At 36.9% G+C, this 21,419-nt stretch overlaps 2 protein-coding genes across 2 annotated transcripts; one reads left to right on the top strand and one right to left on the bottom strand.

Moving 5' to 3' along the window:
• Positions 1 to 3,240: 3,240 nt before the first annotated feature.
• LOC143553470 (serine carboxypeptidase-like 10) lies at positions 3,241 to 10,555 on the top strand. Its single transcript, XM_077043469.1, has 10 exons — positions 3,241 to 3,660; positions 8,667 to 8,739; positions 8,828 to 8,865; positions 8,954 to 9,052; positions 9,108 to 9,200; positions 9,281 to 9,406; positions 9,530 to 9,601; positions 9,671 to 9,789; positions 9,878 to 9,991; positions 10,062 to 10,555. The coding sequence occupies exons 1-10, from the start codon at positions 3,241 to 3,243 to the stop codon at positions 10,153 to 10,155; spliced, it is 1,248 nt and encodes a 415-aa protein (XP_076899584.1). The 3' UTR covers positions 10,156 to 10,555.
• Positions 10,556 to 11,161: 606 nt separating this feature from the next.
• Positions 11,162 to 13,560, bottom strand: LOC143553472 (GDSL esterase/lipase At4g10955-like). The gene is made up of 2 exons (XM_077043471.1): positions 13,389 to 13,560; positions 11,162 to 12,230 (listed from the first exon to the last, which is right to left on the bottom strand). The coding sequence occupies exons 1-2, from the start codon at positions 13,523 to 13,525 to the stop codon at positions 11,825 to 11,827; spliced, it is 543 nt and encodes a 180-aa protein (XP_076899586.1). The 5' UTR covers positions 13,526 to 13,560; the 3' UTR covers positions 11,162 to 11,824.
• Positions 13,561 to 21,419: the final 7,859 nt, after the last annotated feature.

Below are 21,419 nucleotides of genomic sequence, written 5' to 3' on the forward strand. Positions count from 1 at the left end.
TGGTGAATTTAATGCTCGGTTTTGGCCAAAAATGGTGAAAAATAGTTAAATATCATGAAAAATTCTGGAAAATTTCAGATAAGCTTTTTATATCATTTATAAGTCACACAAAAAATTTTAGGTCAGTTGGAGAAGTCTAAGTAGGCTTTTCGGTTAAACGAGTTCTAGGGATTCTAGCTCGGTTTTAGTGAAAATGGCATGTAAAAGGGGATTTTGGTTCTGGACAAATTACAGGGGACTATGTGGATGGCAGGGGACATCCAGGAAAAATTTGGGATTTTTCTAAGATCGTTTGGTATTTACGACATATTTAGTGTTTAAATGGTGTTTAAAAATAGATAAATAAATTTTAAATATAGAAATTAATTCTGAAAATATTTTTATAAAATTCCCCACTGTCAAGAAGTGATTTGTGCAAAATTTCAAGATCCGAGATTAAACGGATAATTATTTGTGCTAATTATCAAACTTTTAAAGTTAAAACGCGTAAACCGGTGAAGTTCGCTTAAGCGAGCTGACTGGTGTATAAAAACCCTAAAAATGAACTATTTTCATATAATTGAGTTAAATAAGTAAAAATGAATCATCCGAAAATAATTCGGATGATTTGAGTAATTTTAATCAATTTTAACAGTTTCCGGTACGCCAAAGACGGAAACGGGTCCCGCGGCCAATCGGGACGTCTAAACCGAGCTATAATTTCACATTTTAAATTAAATTATCAAACAACCACTATTTTCGGGTCGTGTGTGACCAAACTCATTTTTGAAACATAAAAACGGATAATCGTGCTAGGCACGCAAAACGAGAAAAACGACTAATAGCAATTGTGACCATGGAACTCTAAACGATATCACAATCTGAGTCCGGAAAAGTGTTTCTGGGTTAACATTGCCCCCGGAATGAGTACAGGACTGGGTTAACAGTGTCCCCAGATGTACCGGTTGATACGATTAAAGTTATATTAATAATGAGTGTATAATAACGATCGTAGGGATCATATTACAGATTGGACGTGTTAATTGATAATGACTGTTGTTACCTGCTTGCATGTGCTAAGGTGAGTTTCACGAGCCCCTTTTTCTGAATTGTTTCAAATGTTTTCCCGGGGCGGAAGCATGTTACTACTGAAATATTTAAGTACATACTGAACGCATGGATTTGCGTGGATTTTACTGAACGCATGGATTTGCGTGGATTTATATATATTGTTTATTGTACGGGAATCGTACGGAAATGTACTAAGATGGTAATTGTCTGAGTTGTTAATATTGTAAGGTCCCGCAACAGTGTTCTGGGTTAACAGTGTCCCAGATGTCATTGGAAGTGTTCTGGGTTAACAGTGTCCCCAGAGGTTATTGGAAGTGTTCTGGGTTAACAGTGTCCCCAGAGATTATTGGAAGTGTTCTGGGTTAACAGTGTCCCCAGAGGTTATTGGAAGTGTTCTGGGTTAACAGAGGTTTCACTTGTGGGCTCAGCATAATTACATCGATAATATTATATTTTGATATTGATATATCATGGTTTACTGAAATTGTGAAACTCACCAACTATTCGTAGTTGACCCGTTTTCTCACATGCTTTTCAGGTACAATTAAGATGAAGTGATTGCTTACGTGCTAAGTGCTTGATGTGTGTATGATTTGCGTGCAGGATATTAGGATACATTATAACAAATAGAATTGTGTATCGTATTGTATGATGTGTGTATCACCTAGACGGTAATGAAATACAAGATAATGTAATTTGAAGCATATTAATGTATTCAGTTTTCTTTATAAACAATGTGGTTGATATCAGACGAGTCTGTCGCACCCCGTTTACGTTTCCGCTGCGGTTGCGGGGTGTTACACTTATACTCCTGGTGATTTTGGGAATGTCAAGATGGGTAATAATGGGCTATCAAAGATCGTTGGTGTTGGGGATGTTTGTTTGGAGTTTGATACTGGGATGGATTTGGTTTTACACAATGTGAAACATGTTCCGGATATTAGACTTAATTTGATCTCCGCAGGCACATTAGATGATGATGGTTTCCACAGTACCTTTGGTGGTGGAATTTGAAAACTCACTCGTGGTTCGTTGATTGTGGCAAGAGGTGAAAGAACTTCAAAGTTGTACATGGCACATCCAAAGATTTCCAGAGACTCGGTTAATTCATTGACGAATTCTGATGCGACTGATGTGTGGCATAAGAGACTTGCTCACATGAGTGAAAAGGGGATGTCTATTTTATTGAAGAAAGATGGCTTGTCCGGTGTGAAAGATGTTCATTTGAAGAAGTGTTCTCATTGTATGAATGGTAAGAAAAAAAGAGTTTCTTTTCATAGTTATCCGCCCCATAGAACAGAAAGTATACTTGACTTGGTGCATTCAGACGTATGTGGTCCTATGAAAACTAGAACACTTGGGGGCTGCTTATATTTTGTCACATTTATAGACGATCATTCAAGGAAGGTATGGGTTTATACTTTAAAGTCTAAAGATCAAGTATTTGATGTGTTTAAGCAGTTTCATGCCCTAGTTGAGAGACAGACTGGGAAGAAGCTCAAGTGTGTTCGTACAGATAATGGAGGTGAATACATTGGTCCTTTTAATGTTTATTGCAGAGAGAATGGTATTCGACACCAAAGGCCACCTCCTAAGACACCACAGTTGAATGGTTTAGCAGAACGGATGAACCTAACCTTGGTTGAAAGGTTTAAGTGTTTGCTCTCACATGCAGGGTTGCCTAATTCCTTTTGGGGAGAAGCTTTACATACATCGGTACATGTTATTAATCTTACTCCTTGTATTCCTTTGCATAATGATGTTCCAAACAGGGTTTGGAGTGGCAAAGATGTTTCGTATAGTCATTTGCGGGTCTTTGGATGCAAAGCATTTGTGCATTTTCCCAAAGATGAAAGATCAAAGCTTGATGTGAAGTCTAGACAGTGTGTATTCCTTGGTTATGAGCAAGATGAGTTTGGATACAGGCTATATGATCCGGTTTTAAAGAAGCTTGTTAGAAGTCTTGATGTTGTGTTTGTGGAAGACGAGAGTTTGAAAGATATTGAGAAGACACGGGTAGTTCCTCAGTATATTGATGATCTCTTTGATTTGGATCCTATTCCTACTCATCAATCTGAGCCACATCACGAAGATGGTATTCAAAATGACGAACAACATGGTACCGATAATGTTGATAATCAAGAGCAGGTGGATTTGGATGAGGATATTCATCCCGAGTTACCAGTTGATATGCCTGCATTTGTCCCACTCAGGCGGTCTACCAGAGACCGTCAACCTTCTACTCGTTATTCGGCTGGTGAGTATGTCTTACTCACTGATGGGGGAGAGCCCGAGTATTATAAAGAGGCCATGGAACATAAGCATAAAAGAGAGTGGTTTGAAGCCATGCAAGATGAGATGAATTCCTTGTATGAGAACAATATCTTTGAGTTAGTGAAGTTGCCTAAGGGCAAAAGAGCTTTGAAAAACAAGTGGGTCTACAAATTGAAGACTGAAGAACATACCTCACGGCCTAGGTACAAGGCGAGACTGGTGGTCAAAGGGTTCAGTCAAAGAGAGGGTATTGATTTTGATGAGATTTTCTCTCCAGTTGTGAAGATGAGTTCCATCAGGGTGATCCTTGGATTAGCTGATAGTCTTGATCTTGAGGTTGAGCAAATGGATGTCAAGACAGCATTCCTTCATGGTGATCTGGATAAAGAAATCTATATGGAGCAACCTGAAGGTTTTCAGGTTAAAGGTAAAGAAGATTATGTTTGTAAACTTCATAAAAGTCTTTATGGGTTGAAGCAAGCACCGAGACAGTGGTACAAGAAGTTTGAGTCAGTTATGGGGAAGCAAGGCTACCGAAAGACTGCGTCTGATCACTGTGTTTTCTTTAAGAGGTTTGGTGATGATGATTTTATCATTTTATTGCTTTATGTTGATGATATGTTGATTGTTGGCAAGAATGCAGAAAGAATTGTCCAGCTGAAGAAAGAATTAAGCAAGTCGTTTTCTATGAAAGACTTGGGGCCAGCTAAGAATATTCTTGGCATTCGGATTACTAGAGATAGAGCTTCAAAGAAGTTGCACATGTCACAAGAGCAATACATTGAAAAGGTGCTTAGCAGATTCAAGATGTCTAAAGTTAATGTGGTTAGTACACCTCTTACTCCTAACTTTAAGTTAACTGAAAAAGATTGCCCTACTTCTGAGAAAGAGATTAAAGAGATGGATGGTGTTCCATATACATCAGCGGTTGGAAGCTTGATGTATGCAATGGTATGTACACGGCCTGATATTGCCCATGCAGTTGGTGTTGTTAGTTGGTTCTTGTCAAATCCGGGTAGGAAGCATTGGGAAGCAGTTAAGTGGATACTTAGATATTTACGAGGTACTTCCAAATTGGGTATAACATTTGGAAATGGGGAGCCAATGCTTGTTGGTTACACGGATTCTGATATGGCGGGAAATAAGGACAACATGAAATCCACTTTTGGATATTTGATGTTATTTGTAGGGGGGAGCCGTGTCATGGCAATCAAGGTTGCAAAAGTGTGTTGGTTTGTCTACTACCGAGGCAGAGTATATGGCAGCAACAGAAGCATGCAAAGAATTATTGTGGTTGAAAAGATTTATGCAAGAGCTTGGCTTTATGCAACAGCGCTACGCGGTTCTTTGTGATAATCAAAGTACTATTCACCTTGCTAAGAACTCTATGTATCATAAGAGAACAAAACATATTGATGTAAGGTATCATTGGATTAGAGGTGCTATTGAAGACAAGTTGTTTGAACTTGATAAAGTTCACACCGATGATAATTGTTCCGATATGTTGACCAAATCTTTGGCAAGGGAGAAGCTGAAGATATGTTGCTCGCTCGCCGGGGTGGTGAGTTCTTTCTCATAGACAAAAAGGGGGAGATTTGTTGGGTTATTTTTGCCCATGAGAAAACCCGACAACAATTTATTCCTACATGGGTTCTATTATTATTAATAATAAAGAAAAAAAGAAAAATAAAATATGTATTTTTTTATGTTGCTTCCTGGACGGATGGATGTAGAAAACCAAAAATTGGTTTTTTGGTTTGGGCCCATGTGCTCATTTGTTTTTCGTGGGCTTCACATAAGTCTCACACAAAAGGAAATATATATACAACATATATTTTTTGGGAGCATTACTGATTCTGCCGAAATACATATACACAAGTTGGGGTTTGTTTCTTCTTTTGGTTGACATCAGCAAAGCAGCAAACCAAGAGAACTTTTTGAGTGCTCCAAGGTTTTTGGTATTTTGGTGAAGATAAGAGACGTGCCAGAGATCGATTCATTCTCTCGTTGGTGATACCTCTAACTCGTTTAATCTTTTGTATTTGGTTTCATATACTTGATGTTAGTTTGTACCAAGTATATGATGATTTGTGTATGCCTCTAGTTTTACCTAGAGAAGAGCTTTTGTATTGCTCATTATTGGTGATAGTGGATTTGAAGCGGCTCTAGTAGTCCCGTGGTTTTTACTCTTTCCTTGAGAGGTTTTCCACACTAAAATTATTTTGTCATATTTACTTTTATTTACCCTATTTGTTTGCATCCTCATTAGTTCATTCGGGTCGGGAAAAAGTTTAGCCAAACAAAGTTTAATTCCGCACTTTTAGTTTACCGTTCGTGGCTAGGTGGTCGTTTTTCCCAACAAAGAGGATATATAGAAACTGATTAAAAAACTGATATCTTATTATATAAGCTGATGATCAGTATAAATATGCTAGACTCCCTTAGGCTAGACATAAATCTAGTTTTTCTTTTATAGGTATATGAAGTCTCAAACTCCCAATGCCTCAGTGATAATGTCTGCAACTTGATCACCAAAGTAATTACCTTATAAAATGATATATAAGTGATTCGAATATGTTTGCTTTTCCCCGTATTATACCAGATTCGAATTGTTAGAGCAATTGATGACTTGTTTGTGAATGCTTAAGTTCTTCACGAGTACCATGCATCAATTTTATTTGGCATCCAACAATACTTGTAGGCATATATATATTCGGCTTTTGATGAAGATAAAACAATATAACCTGCCTTTTGGTTTCTAATTGCCATGAGGTGGCCCCTAAACCCATGCTAATTGAAAAGGTAAAAAGTTTGTATATTTTATTTACCAAGATACATTCTTCATATACAAACTCTTATGATTCCTATCCCACTAAACAAGGTAACAACTTTGGCTAGTCTTTTAAATTTGAGTTTTGATATTATCTTATTTGTCTATTACCCCCTTCAAGGTTACGTGTAGAGGTCCAACAGAAAGCTTGGTGCGAACAACGGTCGAAGTAAGCTTTTGGTGAAGATGTCGGCAACTTTAAGTGTACGTTATAGGAACAGATTTAGTGCATAGGCGACCTGGGGAGACTAATTCCCGAACAAAGTGATAATAAATATCAATGTGTTTATTAATGTGTTTATTAGAGATCGGGTTTTAGCTTAGGAACAATGCACCGATCTTGTTATCATATAAAATGGTTGGTCGGCCTTGTGGTAGAGTGTGTAGTTCCTGTAGCAAGTGAGTTAACCAAATGATCACGGCTGTCGTGTTAGCCACTACTCTATATACGGACTGATCACAACTCAAACGCGGAATAGTTGGTTGCTTCTTTGCACCCCAAGAGACTAAATTTTCTCCTAAATAGATAGAGTAACCATACGTGGAGCGTCTTGTTTATATGCAACGTGCCTAGTCCGCGTCGGAGTATGGATCCCACGATACTTGTTTTTAGTGGCCTGTCAGTTAAAAAATGAAACCAAAAGAAAGTATACCTGTAACGTAACAACGTAATATATATATATATATATGTATGCGTTTTACAAGTTGAAATTAAGTTGCGGTTGGGTATTATAAGTGTTGCTTCGCTTGATTAACGGCATATATATATATATATATATATATATATAAAAGATAGGTTCGATATCATTATATATGTATGTTTAGGTTTGAAGGGCTCCTACAAGAATGGGGTGCCGATTGAGGCAAAGGTGCTAGCTTGTTGTGGTGAGAGGAGTGGCTACGTACAGGTTTGAGTTAGCTAGGACGTCGCGTGTTGTTGTGAAGGGCATTTATTTCCTTCCTCATGCATGCATGGTGGATACCCAATTTGACTTTTGAATCCCTTAATTTGGGATATGGGTTGAGTATAATGCATGATGAATTGAAGGTGGTTTGAGATTGAGGAGAAGTGCTTAGTTTTGTAGATCCCTGACTTGGACCTTGTATGCATGTGATGTCATGTGTTGAGTTTGAAGGAGGTGGAGGGATGTGTAGAAAGTAGAGGATATATCCGTCAGTGGGAAGTGGGTGTGGTCATGTGAGTGGGTTATGGATTTGATAAAACAATTGGGCCTGGGCTTTGGTGGTGAGGGTGTAACACCCCGGCCCCTCGTACCACCATTATTGTCCGTTTTGCCCCCGATAGGTTGTCCATCCGAGAACTCACGGCTTTGTTTTTGGTTGCCCAGGTAGAGACTTCCCAGGTGGTTACCCATCCTAGTACTACTTCCACCTAAGTACGCTTAACCGTGGAGTTTTCATGTGCTCCACAGCCAACTAAGCCCAAAACACGTTGGTGATTGAAGAAGCAGGACATTTACTTATGAACTAATTGTCCACGGCCGATGTGGGATTTGCCTAAGAGTGGGACGATGTTGTGTTTGCCAAGGGTGTCATGGTTGATTGAGTTTTGGGCTCTAGATGTAGCTAGTTTGAGAGTCTGGTTGTGGAAGAGAACGATCAAAATTTGACAATATGAATTATGTTTCATCAATGGTTGAAAAAACACCCGACAAGGGAAAAGTGTCATCGTCAAATTTAGCATCAACAAACGACTTGTGATTCGGAGAGAGAACATAGAGCTCGTTTTCACATGTACCTCTAGCGAGGATTGTCACGGTTTTTCGATCCTGAATGTGAAAAAAATTGTTAGAGAAAAGAACATCAATAATAGATTAATCATCGGTTAATCTACTAACGGAGAATAGATTTTTTTTTTAAGATACGGAATAACAAGTACATTCCTATTCAATGATGGAACATAGAAAACACTTGGTGTTGATTTGGTTGTCCCTCATTGTCTATTTCCAACTTACCAATTCCTTCATAAAAATTATATTCTTTTCATTCATCCTAATCTCAATACCAAAAGTCCTTTAGAAGCATGTAAACGAACTACACTTGTCATTCTAAGATTGCCCTTTCGCGCGGCCTGTAAATAGGATTTCAGACTGTTGCCGGTTCGTCCCTCTTTTTGATTTCCAATTCTTCACAATACTACTCCCTTACGTGACCGCGTTTATTTCAATAGTAGCGAGGGGTCACAACTTCTTCACTTTTCCCTTCTCAATCCCGTTTCTTTGCATGCTTAGTTATGACAGTTATTGTTTGATCCCGTCTGATCAGCTCGTTTTCTTTAATCAGGAATTGGATTTGGGTCTGGAATAATTCTGTGCTTGAATATAAAGAATCTTTATGTGGCTTTGTAACAACTTGCTGATGATCAAAAGATTAAATCACATGTAATATATTGCGGTTTGTTTATGTGTTAACGGGTTAACAGGAAATATGAACATAAAATGCAGTAACCAAATGAAAACGATGCGATCTGCATGCTTTTCTTCATACAAAGCCGATATACCAACGGTGGGATAACGGAAACTGTCTCAACCGTGACACCGTCCATCACATCACTAATTCAGATGGTAACACTTTTCTCCATGTTGTATGTTGGTAGAATGGTCAATCATGTGCACTCCAATTTTCCATAACTTACTGGTTGCAAATGTGCAGGAAATGAAGTTGGCAATAAGCCTTACATTAATCTAAAGGTCCTAAGTCTTATCCTATGAAAACAAATAATTAATTAGTACCATTGAATTAATAGTGAAATGGTTTACTGTAAATTTTGGGCATTAGGGATATGTTCTTGGCAACCCGTTGACTTTTCCAGAAGAATCTAATTACCAAATTCGTTTTGCTAATGGCATGGGACTTATATCAGATGAACTATACAAGGTTTGTTCTGCCCTATGTTTTAACATTTAAAGTTGGTCATTTTCAACGTCTATAGTCATTGTTCCACACGTGCCGTGGAGAGTACCGATCAGAGTATATAAGCACAAGCAACGCAGGATGTCTTCAAAATCTTGAGTTGTACCAAGAGGTTCTTTACTTACTTTACATTGTCTCTTTACTCCATCTCGATGAACAAAAAATAATTTTAAAGTAATGAATTTTTTCTAGTGCATAGATGGGATTGAACAACCCCATGTTTTGGAACCTTATTGTGGAGATCCTAGGGAGTTTCTTATCCTACCCGCTCAAGAGCGGCTTAAGGAGCAACGGCCTCTTTCTAAATATGAGTGTCGTGTAAGTCTAATGTATTATTTTGTATTCCAACACGGCAACATATATCTTGATTCTATGAAACAAACTCGAACCAACTTGTAAGACAAGTATAGCAGACTTTAAGGATGTTCTTGAATCGTGCAGATGTATAGAACTCAGCTAGTTTACTATTGGATTAATGAAGCCAGTGTTAGAGAAGCTTTGCATATTCGGAAGGTTATTCTTATATATATCTTTTTAGTTTATAGAATTATATCATTGCTCACACATGCTATAACTACACAGGGAACCATAACAAAGTGGATAAGGTGCAACTCAGATTTGAACTTCACAACGCCACTTAATGATGTTAAACCATACCATCAAAAACTCAGCATGAAAGGTTACCGTTCTCTCATCTACAGGTCCTCTTCATTCTACAAGACATTTGATCTGTTCATGAAAGAATATATTATCAAATTAGTCGCTAATGAACTTTGTAATTTATTGCAGCGGTGCTCATGATATGCTTATTCCTCACCACTCAACTCAAGCTTGGGTAAAAGACTTAAACTACTCTGTCATCGATCAGTGGCGATCATGGAAGCATAACGAGCAAATTGCTGGGTAATGTACAGATTAATGTGAGTGTAATCATCAAATTTGCTTATATTGGGTTATTTGTTTGTATTGGCAGGTACACAGAGAGTTATTCGAATATGATGACGTTTGCAACCGTGAAGGCAAGGAATCTAAATGTTCATATATTGAAAGTAGAAAAAGGTCATTGACTAAAACGCTTTATATATGTTACAGGGCGGTGGGCACACAGCCCCGGAGTACAAGCCTGAAGAATGTGTTGTCATGTTTAAGAGGTGGATATCTTACCAACCATTATAAACATCATTGCCTTCTATCATGTCAATATGATAGTCAACCATGTATGCAGTTAATTTGTGTGGGTAATCTGTCGGGACCAAAGATACGCATTTGCCACTTATTATAAATTTCGTGCAGTTTATGAAGAGAATAAAAGTGTTCATTTATAAGAAAAAAAAGGTTATAGTGATATAAAAAAAAGTTGTTTTTGATTAAAAATCTCACCAACACATATTTGCCATTCGAAGAAGGGAAAACAGGTTCGGATGTCGACCCTTCCCCCGTTCCCCCCATCACTCTACTTTGTACTTGTCTTCGTTTAAAGCTCGCCACAAGAGGGTTACACACTCTTCCCTGCTTTCTTTAAATATATGTTAAGTCGTCATTAATAATTAAAAAAAATTAAATGTTCCAAAAAAAAAATATATACTCGGTTACTTTGGTGTTGCTGAAAATGTATTGACCCCTGCTGTGTCGGGACGTCGCCCCCATACACCCCATACAAGGTGTCACGATATGCCTTGTCGGACCTTGACTTGGTCTTCCACTTGTCGGTGTCCTACATCTTTCACACACATGCACCGGTTATATTCACTGTTGATGGTGCTTTTATGATGTTGAAGTCATGCTCCGGGAGGCCATAATCAATCCATCTCAATGTTTCATTACATTCCGCATGTCATGGATACCAAACACCACCTTAAGGTGCAATGGAAAAGTCCGGGTACCATTTCGTGTGGAGCTAAACCGTTATATCTCGACGAGACACATAAATCAAAATAATACATCAGAATTTGCAATTCATAGCAATAAACCATATAAGATAACATCAGAATTTGTAACAGCCACAAATGATAATCAAAGAATAGGGAAACACAATTTTATTTCTTTCTAAATTTTACACATAACAGTAACAAAAATACCAACATTTCTCAAACTTTGACCAATACACAAAATACTCAAAACCAGCAATTTACATAAACAAGCTCAATCACGCATCGATGGCGGTCATCGACGGTTTGTTGCGGTCATTGGAAGGCTGTGCAGTGACTTCAACTGCTTGCTAATAAGCTTACTACTTTGCAAAGCCAGTTCAAGTTCCAAATCATCTGACCACCATTGTTCCAATCCATGTGCTTCCAAAAACTTCTGCTTCCCTTTTGACAACACAAAAAGCTTTGCCGCCAGGTGCCCGTTGGCAGCAGCTGATGGCGGCTTTACATTCTCCTTCTCATCACCACCACTGTCACCACCAGCAGGATCAGTATAATAACAGCATATGTAATCACTATTATTAACATACAAATGAGGCACCCATTTGTTAAATGCTACTTGATTATTACAACCACCAGCCTCCTCATTAGATGTAACATCAGTATTGGAAGACACCATTGACTTAACTTTCTGCCAAGCAACAACCGCCTTTTCGCCCATATTTTTCAAACTCATAGCAAGTGAAACCGAGGGTGGGTTAAACAAATGAGTCTCAATAAAAAGCCCTTGTTTTGCTAACGATTTCCCTATTTGAAGTGCGAACCCCGCCCCTAACGAATGACCAGCAACCGCCACATTATGACTTCCTTACGCATCAGAAATCGATCTTAACGCCTCTAACGCGCCATTAAACCTCACAGAACCTTTCAAACTTTCCCATGCCAAAAACCTCAGATCATCTGCTATATCGCGTCTAAGTGTCGGACCTTTTAAAAGTGTCCCTCTTAATGCTAGAATCGCACGAGGTGCACAACTTGGTCTAATAAGGATGAAATCTGATAATGCAGCTGATCTATCCCATTCTAGTATTGCACCGTATATAGATCCATCTCTTTCATCAATTAGTGTTCTTGAAGGTTTATACTTAAAGGGTACGAACCATTTTGGAGCCAGTGCGGTTTCTTGACAACGGTTTTCTTGTCGATCGAGTTCTAGTAAATAAACTGCTTGGATAAAGCAAGCAATGACAGTCCTCTTGTAGTTTCCATCTTTCCTAGAATTGCAAAAAAAGTGTGCACATTTTGATATGTTTAGCGAAAAAACAAACAAATAACAAATAATTCCATGTGTTTCAATAAAACCCTAACAAAACTCTAAGTGTGCAGATTTAGTTAATTGATTCAATTTCATTTCAGTAACCAAAACAAATAAATACCGAAGCTTTCCGTGTTTACACAATCACACATTCCAGTTGCCGACGGTTTAAATATTCAATCACCCGATTTCCCCCTAACAAAACCCTAAAATTTGTAGATTCATTTGATCAATTCAGAAACAAAAATAAAGAAATAAGAAAAGATTTAATGTATCTGCAATCATACATTCTAGTAATCTGCTAGTTTCAATGAAACCCTCCAATTACAATCAAACCTTGCAGATTCAATTTCGAAACAAACAAATAACAACATGTATATGAAATCATACTCCAATAATCTGTTTAGGTGACCATGCGGTGCATTGCAAAGAATTGCCTGGCTTTAAATACAGACATGATCTGGTTAGGGATGTTCTGTGTGATGTTCTTAAACGGGCAGGGATTTCTGCTAAAAAGGAGGCCCCTGTTAACTTTCTCACGGATCCTATTGAAGGGAGGTCTACTTTACGACCAGCTGATATTCTTGTGTTCGGGTGGGCAGGGGGGAAACACGCCTGTGTGGATCTTACAGGAGTGTCTCCTCTTGTTGGGCTCAGGGACCGTGGGTTTGTTGTGGGTCAGGCTGCGTTGAAGGCTGAATCGGGCAAAGTTGGTAAACACGAGAAAGCTTGTTTAGATAATCAACATGTCTTTCTACCATTTGCCTTTGATACATTTGGGTTTCTGGCTCCAGAGGCTGTGAAATTTTTGAGTAGGGTTCAGTGCGTCGTACACGGAACCTCTTCAGCTTCTAGGTCCCAAAGCTTCGTTTTTAGCAGGATTGGCTTTGCTGTTCAAAAGGGGGTTGCGGCGCAGCTTGTTGCCCGTTTGCCTGCCACTTTATTGTAATCGTTTTATAGTAAATTATATAAAACTTCGATTTGACTTTATCTGTTAGTTTAATCTAATCAAACCCTAAACTTTGCAGATACAACTAATGAATTCAATTTCTATCTAGTAACAGAAACAGGGTAATTAAAAAAAGAAAAAAGAAAAATCTACAATGGAAGAACTAACCAGCTGGAATTGATGAGATCACGCCAATTCGGGGCGGAGACTTTACGCGGTCCGGATACATGAAAGGCGTAGGGATGATGAATGGTGTTGTTTGATTCATCTTCGGTTTCTCTCTCAACAAGTTTCTGATTCGACATTGGAAAGTAAGAAATTGATAGGTTGGTTTGTTTGTTTTGAGGTTAATAATGGTTTAGTGAAGGTTGCTAATGGGTTTTTAGGAGGAGTGTCTGTGATTATTGATTTGAATATGAAGAAACGCATTATTTCCAACGGTCATATTTTACTTTTGACTATTTAGTCAGGAGTTTTTTATTGTTTTTCTGTTTTTGAAACTGTCTTCATTTAATTTAAACACTCTTTATTACTGTATTATTTTGTTTCTTTCGATCCCAAATTTTTAGCATTAAATGCTCTGTGTGCTCCAATTATTTTGAAAAGAAAAGGGAAAATCATATAAAATAAATCAACAAAATAATCGCCTTTGTTTTCTTTACTGAATATAAGTATTTCAATTACAAGAGCAATAACAAAGCGAATGAGATGACCATTTTCCGGAAATTCCAGAGCCAAAAAAGCAGACGAGTAGGGGCGGCCCAACTATTTGGGTGGCCAAAAACGAGTAACAAATTTTTAAAATTTTATATATTCAGCTTGTACTTTCCAAAATTTTATTCGGTTCGCTTTAGATTCAATTAAATGAATACACTAAATTCAATAAATTAAATCGCTTTAGATTCAATTATATGATTTGTTTTTTAAAACAAACCAACCATAATATAATGTATATATGTTGAAACACATATGTCATCTTACTTTAGAGAAAAATAAGCAGTTAAAATAAGATAATGTTGAATTTTAACTTGATAAACTCATAAACAAGTTTTGACTCCAAATTAGAAATTACTGCATAGTCATGTTGTTATTTATTTTTTTAACGACATATGCACAAGTTACTGAATGAATCTTTAAATTAACTTTACTTAAAAGACTAAAAAATTACTAAACTAATCTATATTGTGAGAAAAACAAAATGCATTGAAAATAGTAGAAGAAAAATGATTTACTATAGGCCATTTTGGGCTTTTAACATGTTTCCTTTATTGAGTATATCGGATAAAAAAAATATCAAATATTCAACGAGGATGGGAATCGAACACTGGTGGCCAAGGAAATCAAGAGCCAACTACTGCTGCATCAAAGCAACATTTTGTAAAAGAAATCACAAATAAATATAATATACGCTATATATAGTGTTTTTTCAAAATGGAGCCTTAAAAATTCAGGGGTCCAAAGCCCTAGCCTTACTTGGTTAGTCTTTTGGGCCGGCCCTGCAAACGAGCAGCGATATAAGTATGAGGTCTGGAACTGTCATTCCAAATTGAAAGCCTTCAAAGCGCACGAGAAAGGTAGGTTCCACACAAACAACCATTGCTATTTTCGAATAATCAAAACTAGACAAAACTAAGAAAAGGTTTTTTTTTTACACCCATTAATTACTTTTTTTACGAACAACTGAATATATATTAAAAATGAGACTAGCAAGTGACTAGACTTAGAAAAACACCAAAATTACACCTGATGATAACATATCTATCCAAATACCTTGTAGGATTAAAATGTAAAATACACCATGACTCCTAGTTCAAATCAATCAATTTCCCCATCTCATTTATAGATTAACCACATTTAATAATATATAAAAAGATACAATTATCTCTAAACCATTGAACTTCTATCAATCCATTTAAAATGACCACAAACATCCCGAATAACATATGCCCATCCCTCATCACTATTTTTATATTACACTACAAAATACCACATTTTTCACTCATGTTTAATTAAATAATATTTTATACAATTATCATTACAATTTTCTCTCTGCTCTACCCACAACCAATTCAACAAATATTAAAAAATAAATATTGACAAATAAAGTTTCCCCAAATTTACAAAAAACATTACATTTTCTCTCTCTATCATATAATTTACACTCACAACCACTTAAAACCACACCTTACTCTTCTCACATATATTGTGAGGATGGGTTGGGAATACTCTAACATTCTTACTTTTCAGAATTTGCCACCACAAAATGTATCGGAAAACCTTTGTTGTCAAACAGGAAAACCCTTTTATGCTTTCTAAACACTATGTAACCTTTTACATATTTTTTTTGTTTATACTGTATTAGAGCATTCCTAATATATCTCACATCCTCATTTATTTAGTTACATTAAAAAACACTACAAGTCTATCTCTAGTTCAATTAAATAATATTTTTTATACTTTTATCATTAGTTTTCTCTCTTCTCTACTCACAACTAATTCAACAAATATTAAAAAATAAATAGGGGCAAACAAAGTTTCTCCAAATTTATAAAAAAAATCACTATATTTCTCTCTCCACCATATATAATTTACACTCACAACCTCACACTATAATTTACAAACTCCACCATGTAGTACAACAGCCGAATTAAATATGCTTCTGCTTAGCTTTCTCTTAATATGTTGGCTACTTGGTGAGAGTGTCTAGGTGCTTAGAAAAACTATGAGAAACTTCATGAATTTCTATATTCTCTTTTGACAATACTTTCACAAACTTAAGTGTTGGAACCCTTTGATATTTTACGTGACTAAAAGGATTGAGGCAAATGGTGTTAGATTCATCTTATACAAGGTTTACACAAGATTTCTTTACTTCAAAGAGGATGATACTGATGTTGTATTTAAATAATGTGAGGGTTTTCTTTCTGTGTATGCCCATTACAAGTATTATCCTCTTCAATATATAGGGGAGTAGGAGGCTCCTATTACATATATTTTTATCCTAGACGAGTAGTCCTTTTTGTCCGGTTTCTTCTCTTCTATGTTGAGTTCTCATATCTTGACTTTTACCCTTCGGATATTGATTGGGTCCAGGGAACACATTTGCCTTGAGCCTTCCACCTGGTTAGGGAATAGTCATCTTGAGAAGTTCTCCTAATATGATCTCTCATTGACTAAATCCTTATCCTTATCTTCTTCTTGTTGGGCCTCCATGGGCTATCTTTGCTAGCCTTATGCTAACCTCTTTATCCGTATGGGCCGCCTCAGAAGCCTAAAAACTAAGATAGGCCCTTCATTAACCAAACATTTTTATTAAGCTAATTGTTAGTATTATTTCATCATGAAACTTAAGTTTTATGAAGTGTTATGGGTTCGGCTTCTAAACGAGCCGAGCCAAAGCCAAGGTTAGCTTTGTAAACGAGTCGAGGCCAAGTCAAATGTTCATAAACATCTTTGTAGTCATGGGCTCACATGATCCATCAGGTGAAGATCTACAACTTGCTCAGACTATTGTTGAGACAACCTCGTGTGTTATTTTGTGGTTCTTGAAGTTCTTGAGTTCTATAGCCTTGTAACCTATAGTATTTAGGGTTTAATCAGAGATAGCTCTAACACCGTATAAGATTACGAAAAGATTGATTTCATTCCATTCAACAGGGGATTACAATATATAGAGATAAACTAAGTCCGTTTATGTCACACCCCGATCAAAGGTGGATTATACGTCGGGACGGACATATAATTGCACATATCTCATCACACTATTTAAAGTTGTAATATTTATTAATGTCACATTACGGTTCAAACAAGCACATCAATCAATTTGAAGACAACTATACAATTATTCTTCTATTAATAGCCTAGGTCCATAGCGGTTCTAAATGTCACCATCTCTCTCGAATGCTTCAGTAATTAATACATGTAGCATTTAGGAAAATAAATTTGACAACAATAATGTTGGTGAGCAAACATAAGATTTATAATATGTAATATAAGAAAAACACAACTCACAAGTCAATGGATGTATAATACCAACATAATGAAAATGTGACAAATAATTGTGCCCATTAATAATAAAGGGAAAATGTGTCCGAGTGTCCGACTCTGATATTGAGAACGGAAAAGTGTGTCCATTATTGAGAATGAATCAAGTGTGTGAATCATGTTCGTTATTAAGATGAACACGTATGAGTATGGGCATCCACCATAAACAAAACCGTAAACACATAGCACGTAATCATAATCATAATGTAAGCATTAAAACAAGCAAAGACATATTCGTTAATTGTGTTGTAAAAGTTGTGATAATCATGAGTTGTATAATATGTGTACATGCCACACCCTAAAAATGTTAAAAGTAAAAAAGGGTTATGTTTACTCACTTGAAAAGTAGCACGTAAAGATTATGAGTAAGCGAGCTAAACGAGTGAATCAGATGAGTTTGGTCAATAATAATGTGTACAATTTGAAATTTTTTAACTGAGCCGATCTTTATACTGAGAAGACAGATGACACCCCAGCTTGACTCGAATCAAGACTCCTTACAACTCACACCAATAGCGGAGCGGCTGGAGATTGATTGAAAAGGCACATCCCTACTACCCCCTAGCCACCTACCTACTCGTGTTCGTAGCTTGATCGGAGGTCAAGACTGTGGTCCGTCGGAAAAACAGAAGTCGTTTGTATCAAGTGATACATTAATTGCTCAGTAGTGCTTCGCCACTACCGTAGCTGGCGGAAATAGCTTAATTGGTAGAGCATAGCCTTGCCAAGGCTGAGGTTGAGGGTTCAAGTCCCTCCTAAACGAGAGAGAAAGTGTTTAAGCAAGTAGTTTGGTTTTGTCATACACGAACCCAGTTTGAGTCGGCCTTGTTTCCAACAAGTTTGAAATGTCAAAATTATTTTGATAATAAAGAAAAATCATATTTTAGTTATGTTTATGAAGAGTTCAAACTCGGACATAAACCGAATTAACGAACTAAGGATGAGATTGATACACCACCACTTTTGTCAATTGAATTTGACAGCGTGGTTATGATCAAAATATGATAATGTACAAAAATTGACAATTAATTACCTGAGAATGGAATACCTAGTATGATACTTGAGGATAATTTGGCTTTAGAAGGTCAAAGATGGCTAGAACACCAAATTGCAGAGCAAAGTTGCAATTGAGAGTGAGTTTTAGTATGGCAAAGTGTTTCCAGAAGTTAGAGCATGTATTTATAATGCAAAACTCGTTATGCTTGACCGGATTAATTGATCAAGCAAAATATTTAGCCAAGTCTTAAGCTAACATAATGAGGGAATTGAATGATTGGACCGATGAATTGAATGATTGGACCAATAACTAATTAAAGATTAATGTTTTACAACAGGGAAATGGTCTAGTTACATGGAGAAACGTCACACCTAGTCATAAGGCATGAAATGTGGCAGAATTCAACCAAGAGGAAGACTAGTGGATTGAGTAGCAAATTTTAACGTATCTGGGCATCCATCGTGTGTCGCGAAAGGTTGGACCTTTAAGCTTCGCGATGCGTGACTTAAATGAGACTCAACGAATCCCAAAAATTGTCGCGTGTCACGAATGCGGGGAGATGGATCCTCCGCGACGCACAACGAATAGAAAAGACGGGAAGTTTGGGTTTTGACACATTTTACTCTTGGACTTTAATTAAATGCAATTTAAGTATAAAATACATGAAATAGAACTTGCGATCGAGTTCGTAACCTCATAAACATCATAAATACAAAGCATCACCACAAATCATTAATGACATGAAATCCAATATTTTAATTAATTAATGAGGATCCAGAATATATCGAAATTTCAAAACGGATCATGTTTTGGGTTCAAAAATTTACGAATGTTACAGTATGCTCGATAATAAACCCCTAAACATAGGTTCCAATATACACGGATCCACTATCATGTCAAATCCAAACTCCCTTTTCTAAGAACCTAGAGAAATAAACACATTATATTTGTTGTAAAAAAAATAACCCACGATTACCTTTAGGTGTCCTACAAAAATACACTTGTTTAAGTAACATGTTAAGATCTACAACAATATACTTGTTTAAGTAACTTGTTAAGAGCCGTACCCATACATTTGCTTGATTGTTTCACAGCCTCATATTAAGACATTATATGACTTTAGAAAAGGTTTTACAATTGTCTTTTTTTACAACTTTATAATCTTCTTCTATCCATGGCAAAATCTATCTCTGTTTGCCTCGAATCTCTCTTTTTCTTAACCAATTTATCGTCGATCTACTCTGTAATTGATTGTTAGTTTGGATTCAAGTTTGTCTGTAAGAATTATAATTTGGGTATTTATTCACGTCTTCTTTCTATGATGAGTGAGTACTGAGTAGTCCAATTCATTAAACGACACCATATATACTTCAAGAATGTTTAAACAAAGTAATGAAAAACATGATACATGATATGTTCGTAAATGTATATTTACCTAAGATTTTGTGATTAGTGAGGTGTCCCACATTGTGCCGTCAGTCGTGATTAAAAAAAGGTAAGAAGCCAGAATCATCTTTTCTTTTGGGGTTTTTTAGGGACACCATCTATTTTACTAAAACACCCATCAATATGCCCCGTATAGAACTATACGGGGCGTATAGGTCCCCATATATGCCACGTATAACACTATACGGCGCGTATTAGCACCCGTATAACCCCTCCGTATAGCCCTATACGGGGCATATAAGGGGGTGTGGGGGGTGTGGGGTTCCCCTAGTAGGACCCTTTCTTTTTCTTTCTAGAATGACAAAAGAAAAGAAAGGACATAAAGCTAAATTGACAAAAGAAAGGACCTAAAGCAATGACACTACTCTAATCAGAGATGTTCAACGAAACCGGTTCCTGGAACCGAACCGGTGGACCCGAACCGGTTCCTACCCGTTTTTTGTAGGAACCGGACCCTATCTGATTCAACCCGATGATCCGTGACCGGTTCTTGCATTTCTGAGTGGGGGCGGGTAGGAACCGGAACCAAACCGGAACCGGTTCTGGAACCGAACCATCCGGAACCTGTTCCTAACCGGTTCTAATATAGCCGTTGGAAATCGTTTTTTTTGGCCGTTTTTTGACCGTTGGGGTCAAAAATAGCCGTTTTTTGGCTCCCCCAAGCACCCCACTACTAGTATAAATAGGTATTTGGTGTCATGGGTTCATCACAACACACAAAACGCAAACCCGGACGCAAAAAAATACAAAAAAACGCTATTACAACGTTTTGAGTTCTCTAATCTCTTGTTTTCTCTTCTATATTCATATTTGTTGTAACCGGTTGGAACCGGTTACGGTACAGGAACCGGTAAGAACCGATTAGATAGGTTAGGGGTCCGAGGGTGGGAGAACCGGTTCGGTTCCCTAACCGGTTCGAGCCTGGAACAGGTTTAAAAGGGGGTTTTGAATATAGGAACCGGTTAGGAACCGGTTCCGGTTCCTAGTCCCAAACCGTTTTGAACATGCCTAACTCTAATGACACTATTCAATCAAAGTATTTTAAATTTGCAGTGCTACAAGTTTGATAAATTGATCCAACTATTCTTTTGAATTCAAATAATGAAAGTGATTTGAGAAATGAAAAAGGCAAGAAATAAGTTCTTAGCTAAAGAGATCCAGGTTCGAAACCTTCATCAAGTAAACATAGATAGCCATCTCCGTTCAAGGAAAAAAAAACTCTTAGGTAGGTATTTTTATTGATTACCACTTACATTGAAATATTATTATTTGGTTCAAACATTATTTGCATAATTTGATGATAAAATTAGATCATATGATTTCAATGCAACCTAAAGATAACTATATTATTATATAGTCTCTCAAAAACTCTTGTACCAACCAAAATGCAAAAAAGAATACTGCACAGAAGCTCCGGTCAATGTACAGATCTACACCGAACAGGCATACTGTCATAATACAGCTATAACATTATGAACACTAGATATCATGGCTAAAATCCTAGAATGCTACATGTATTTTTGTTAGGCTATATGTATGTGTATCGAGTCAACACAACACGTTTAAACCGTACCAAAAACCATTCATTTTGACTTTTTAACACAATTTGAGCCGTCAGCCAACCCTATGATGTTTCATGATCCAAAACTCTTGCTTGTACCTCAAGAATAGGGTCTTTTGATTTACTAAATACAATAGCTTATGAGTAACTA

Source organism: Bidens hawaiensis, unplaced genomic scaffold, assembly GCF_021521415.1.
Source record: "Bidens hawaiensis isolate Kalapana, Puna unplaced genomic scaffold, B.hawaiensis_p1.1 tig00017248_1, whole genome shotgun sequence".
NCBI lineage: Eukaryota > Viridiplantae > Streptophyta > Magnoliopsida > Asterales > Asteraceae > Bidens > Bidens hawaiensis.

Bases quoted from the DNA above. Each gene is read 5' to 3' on its own strand.
- LOC143553470 (XM_077043469.1), top strand. From the start codon at position 3,241: ATGCCTGCATTTGTCCCACTCAGGCGGTCTACCAGAGACCGTCAACCT. The intron at 9,053-9,107 runs GTTTGTTCTGCC...CAACGTCTATAG, and splicing joins TATCAGATGAACTATACAAG to TCATTGTTCCACACGTGCCG. The intron at 9,602-9,670 runs GTTATTCTTATA...ATAACTACACAG, and splicing joins AAGCTTTGCATATTCGGAAG to GGAACCATAACAAAGTGGAT.
- LOC143553472 (XM_077043471.1), bottom strand. From the start codon at position 13,525: ATGTCGAATCAGAAACTTGTTGAGAGAGAAACCGAAGATGAATCAAAC. The intron at 12,231-13,388 runs GTTAGTTCTTCC...TTGCAATTCTAG, and splicing joins GATCTCATCAATTCCAGCTG to GAAAGATGGAAACTACAAGA.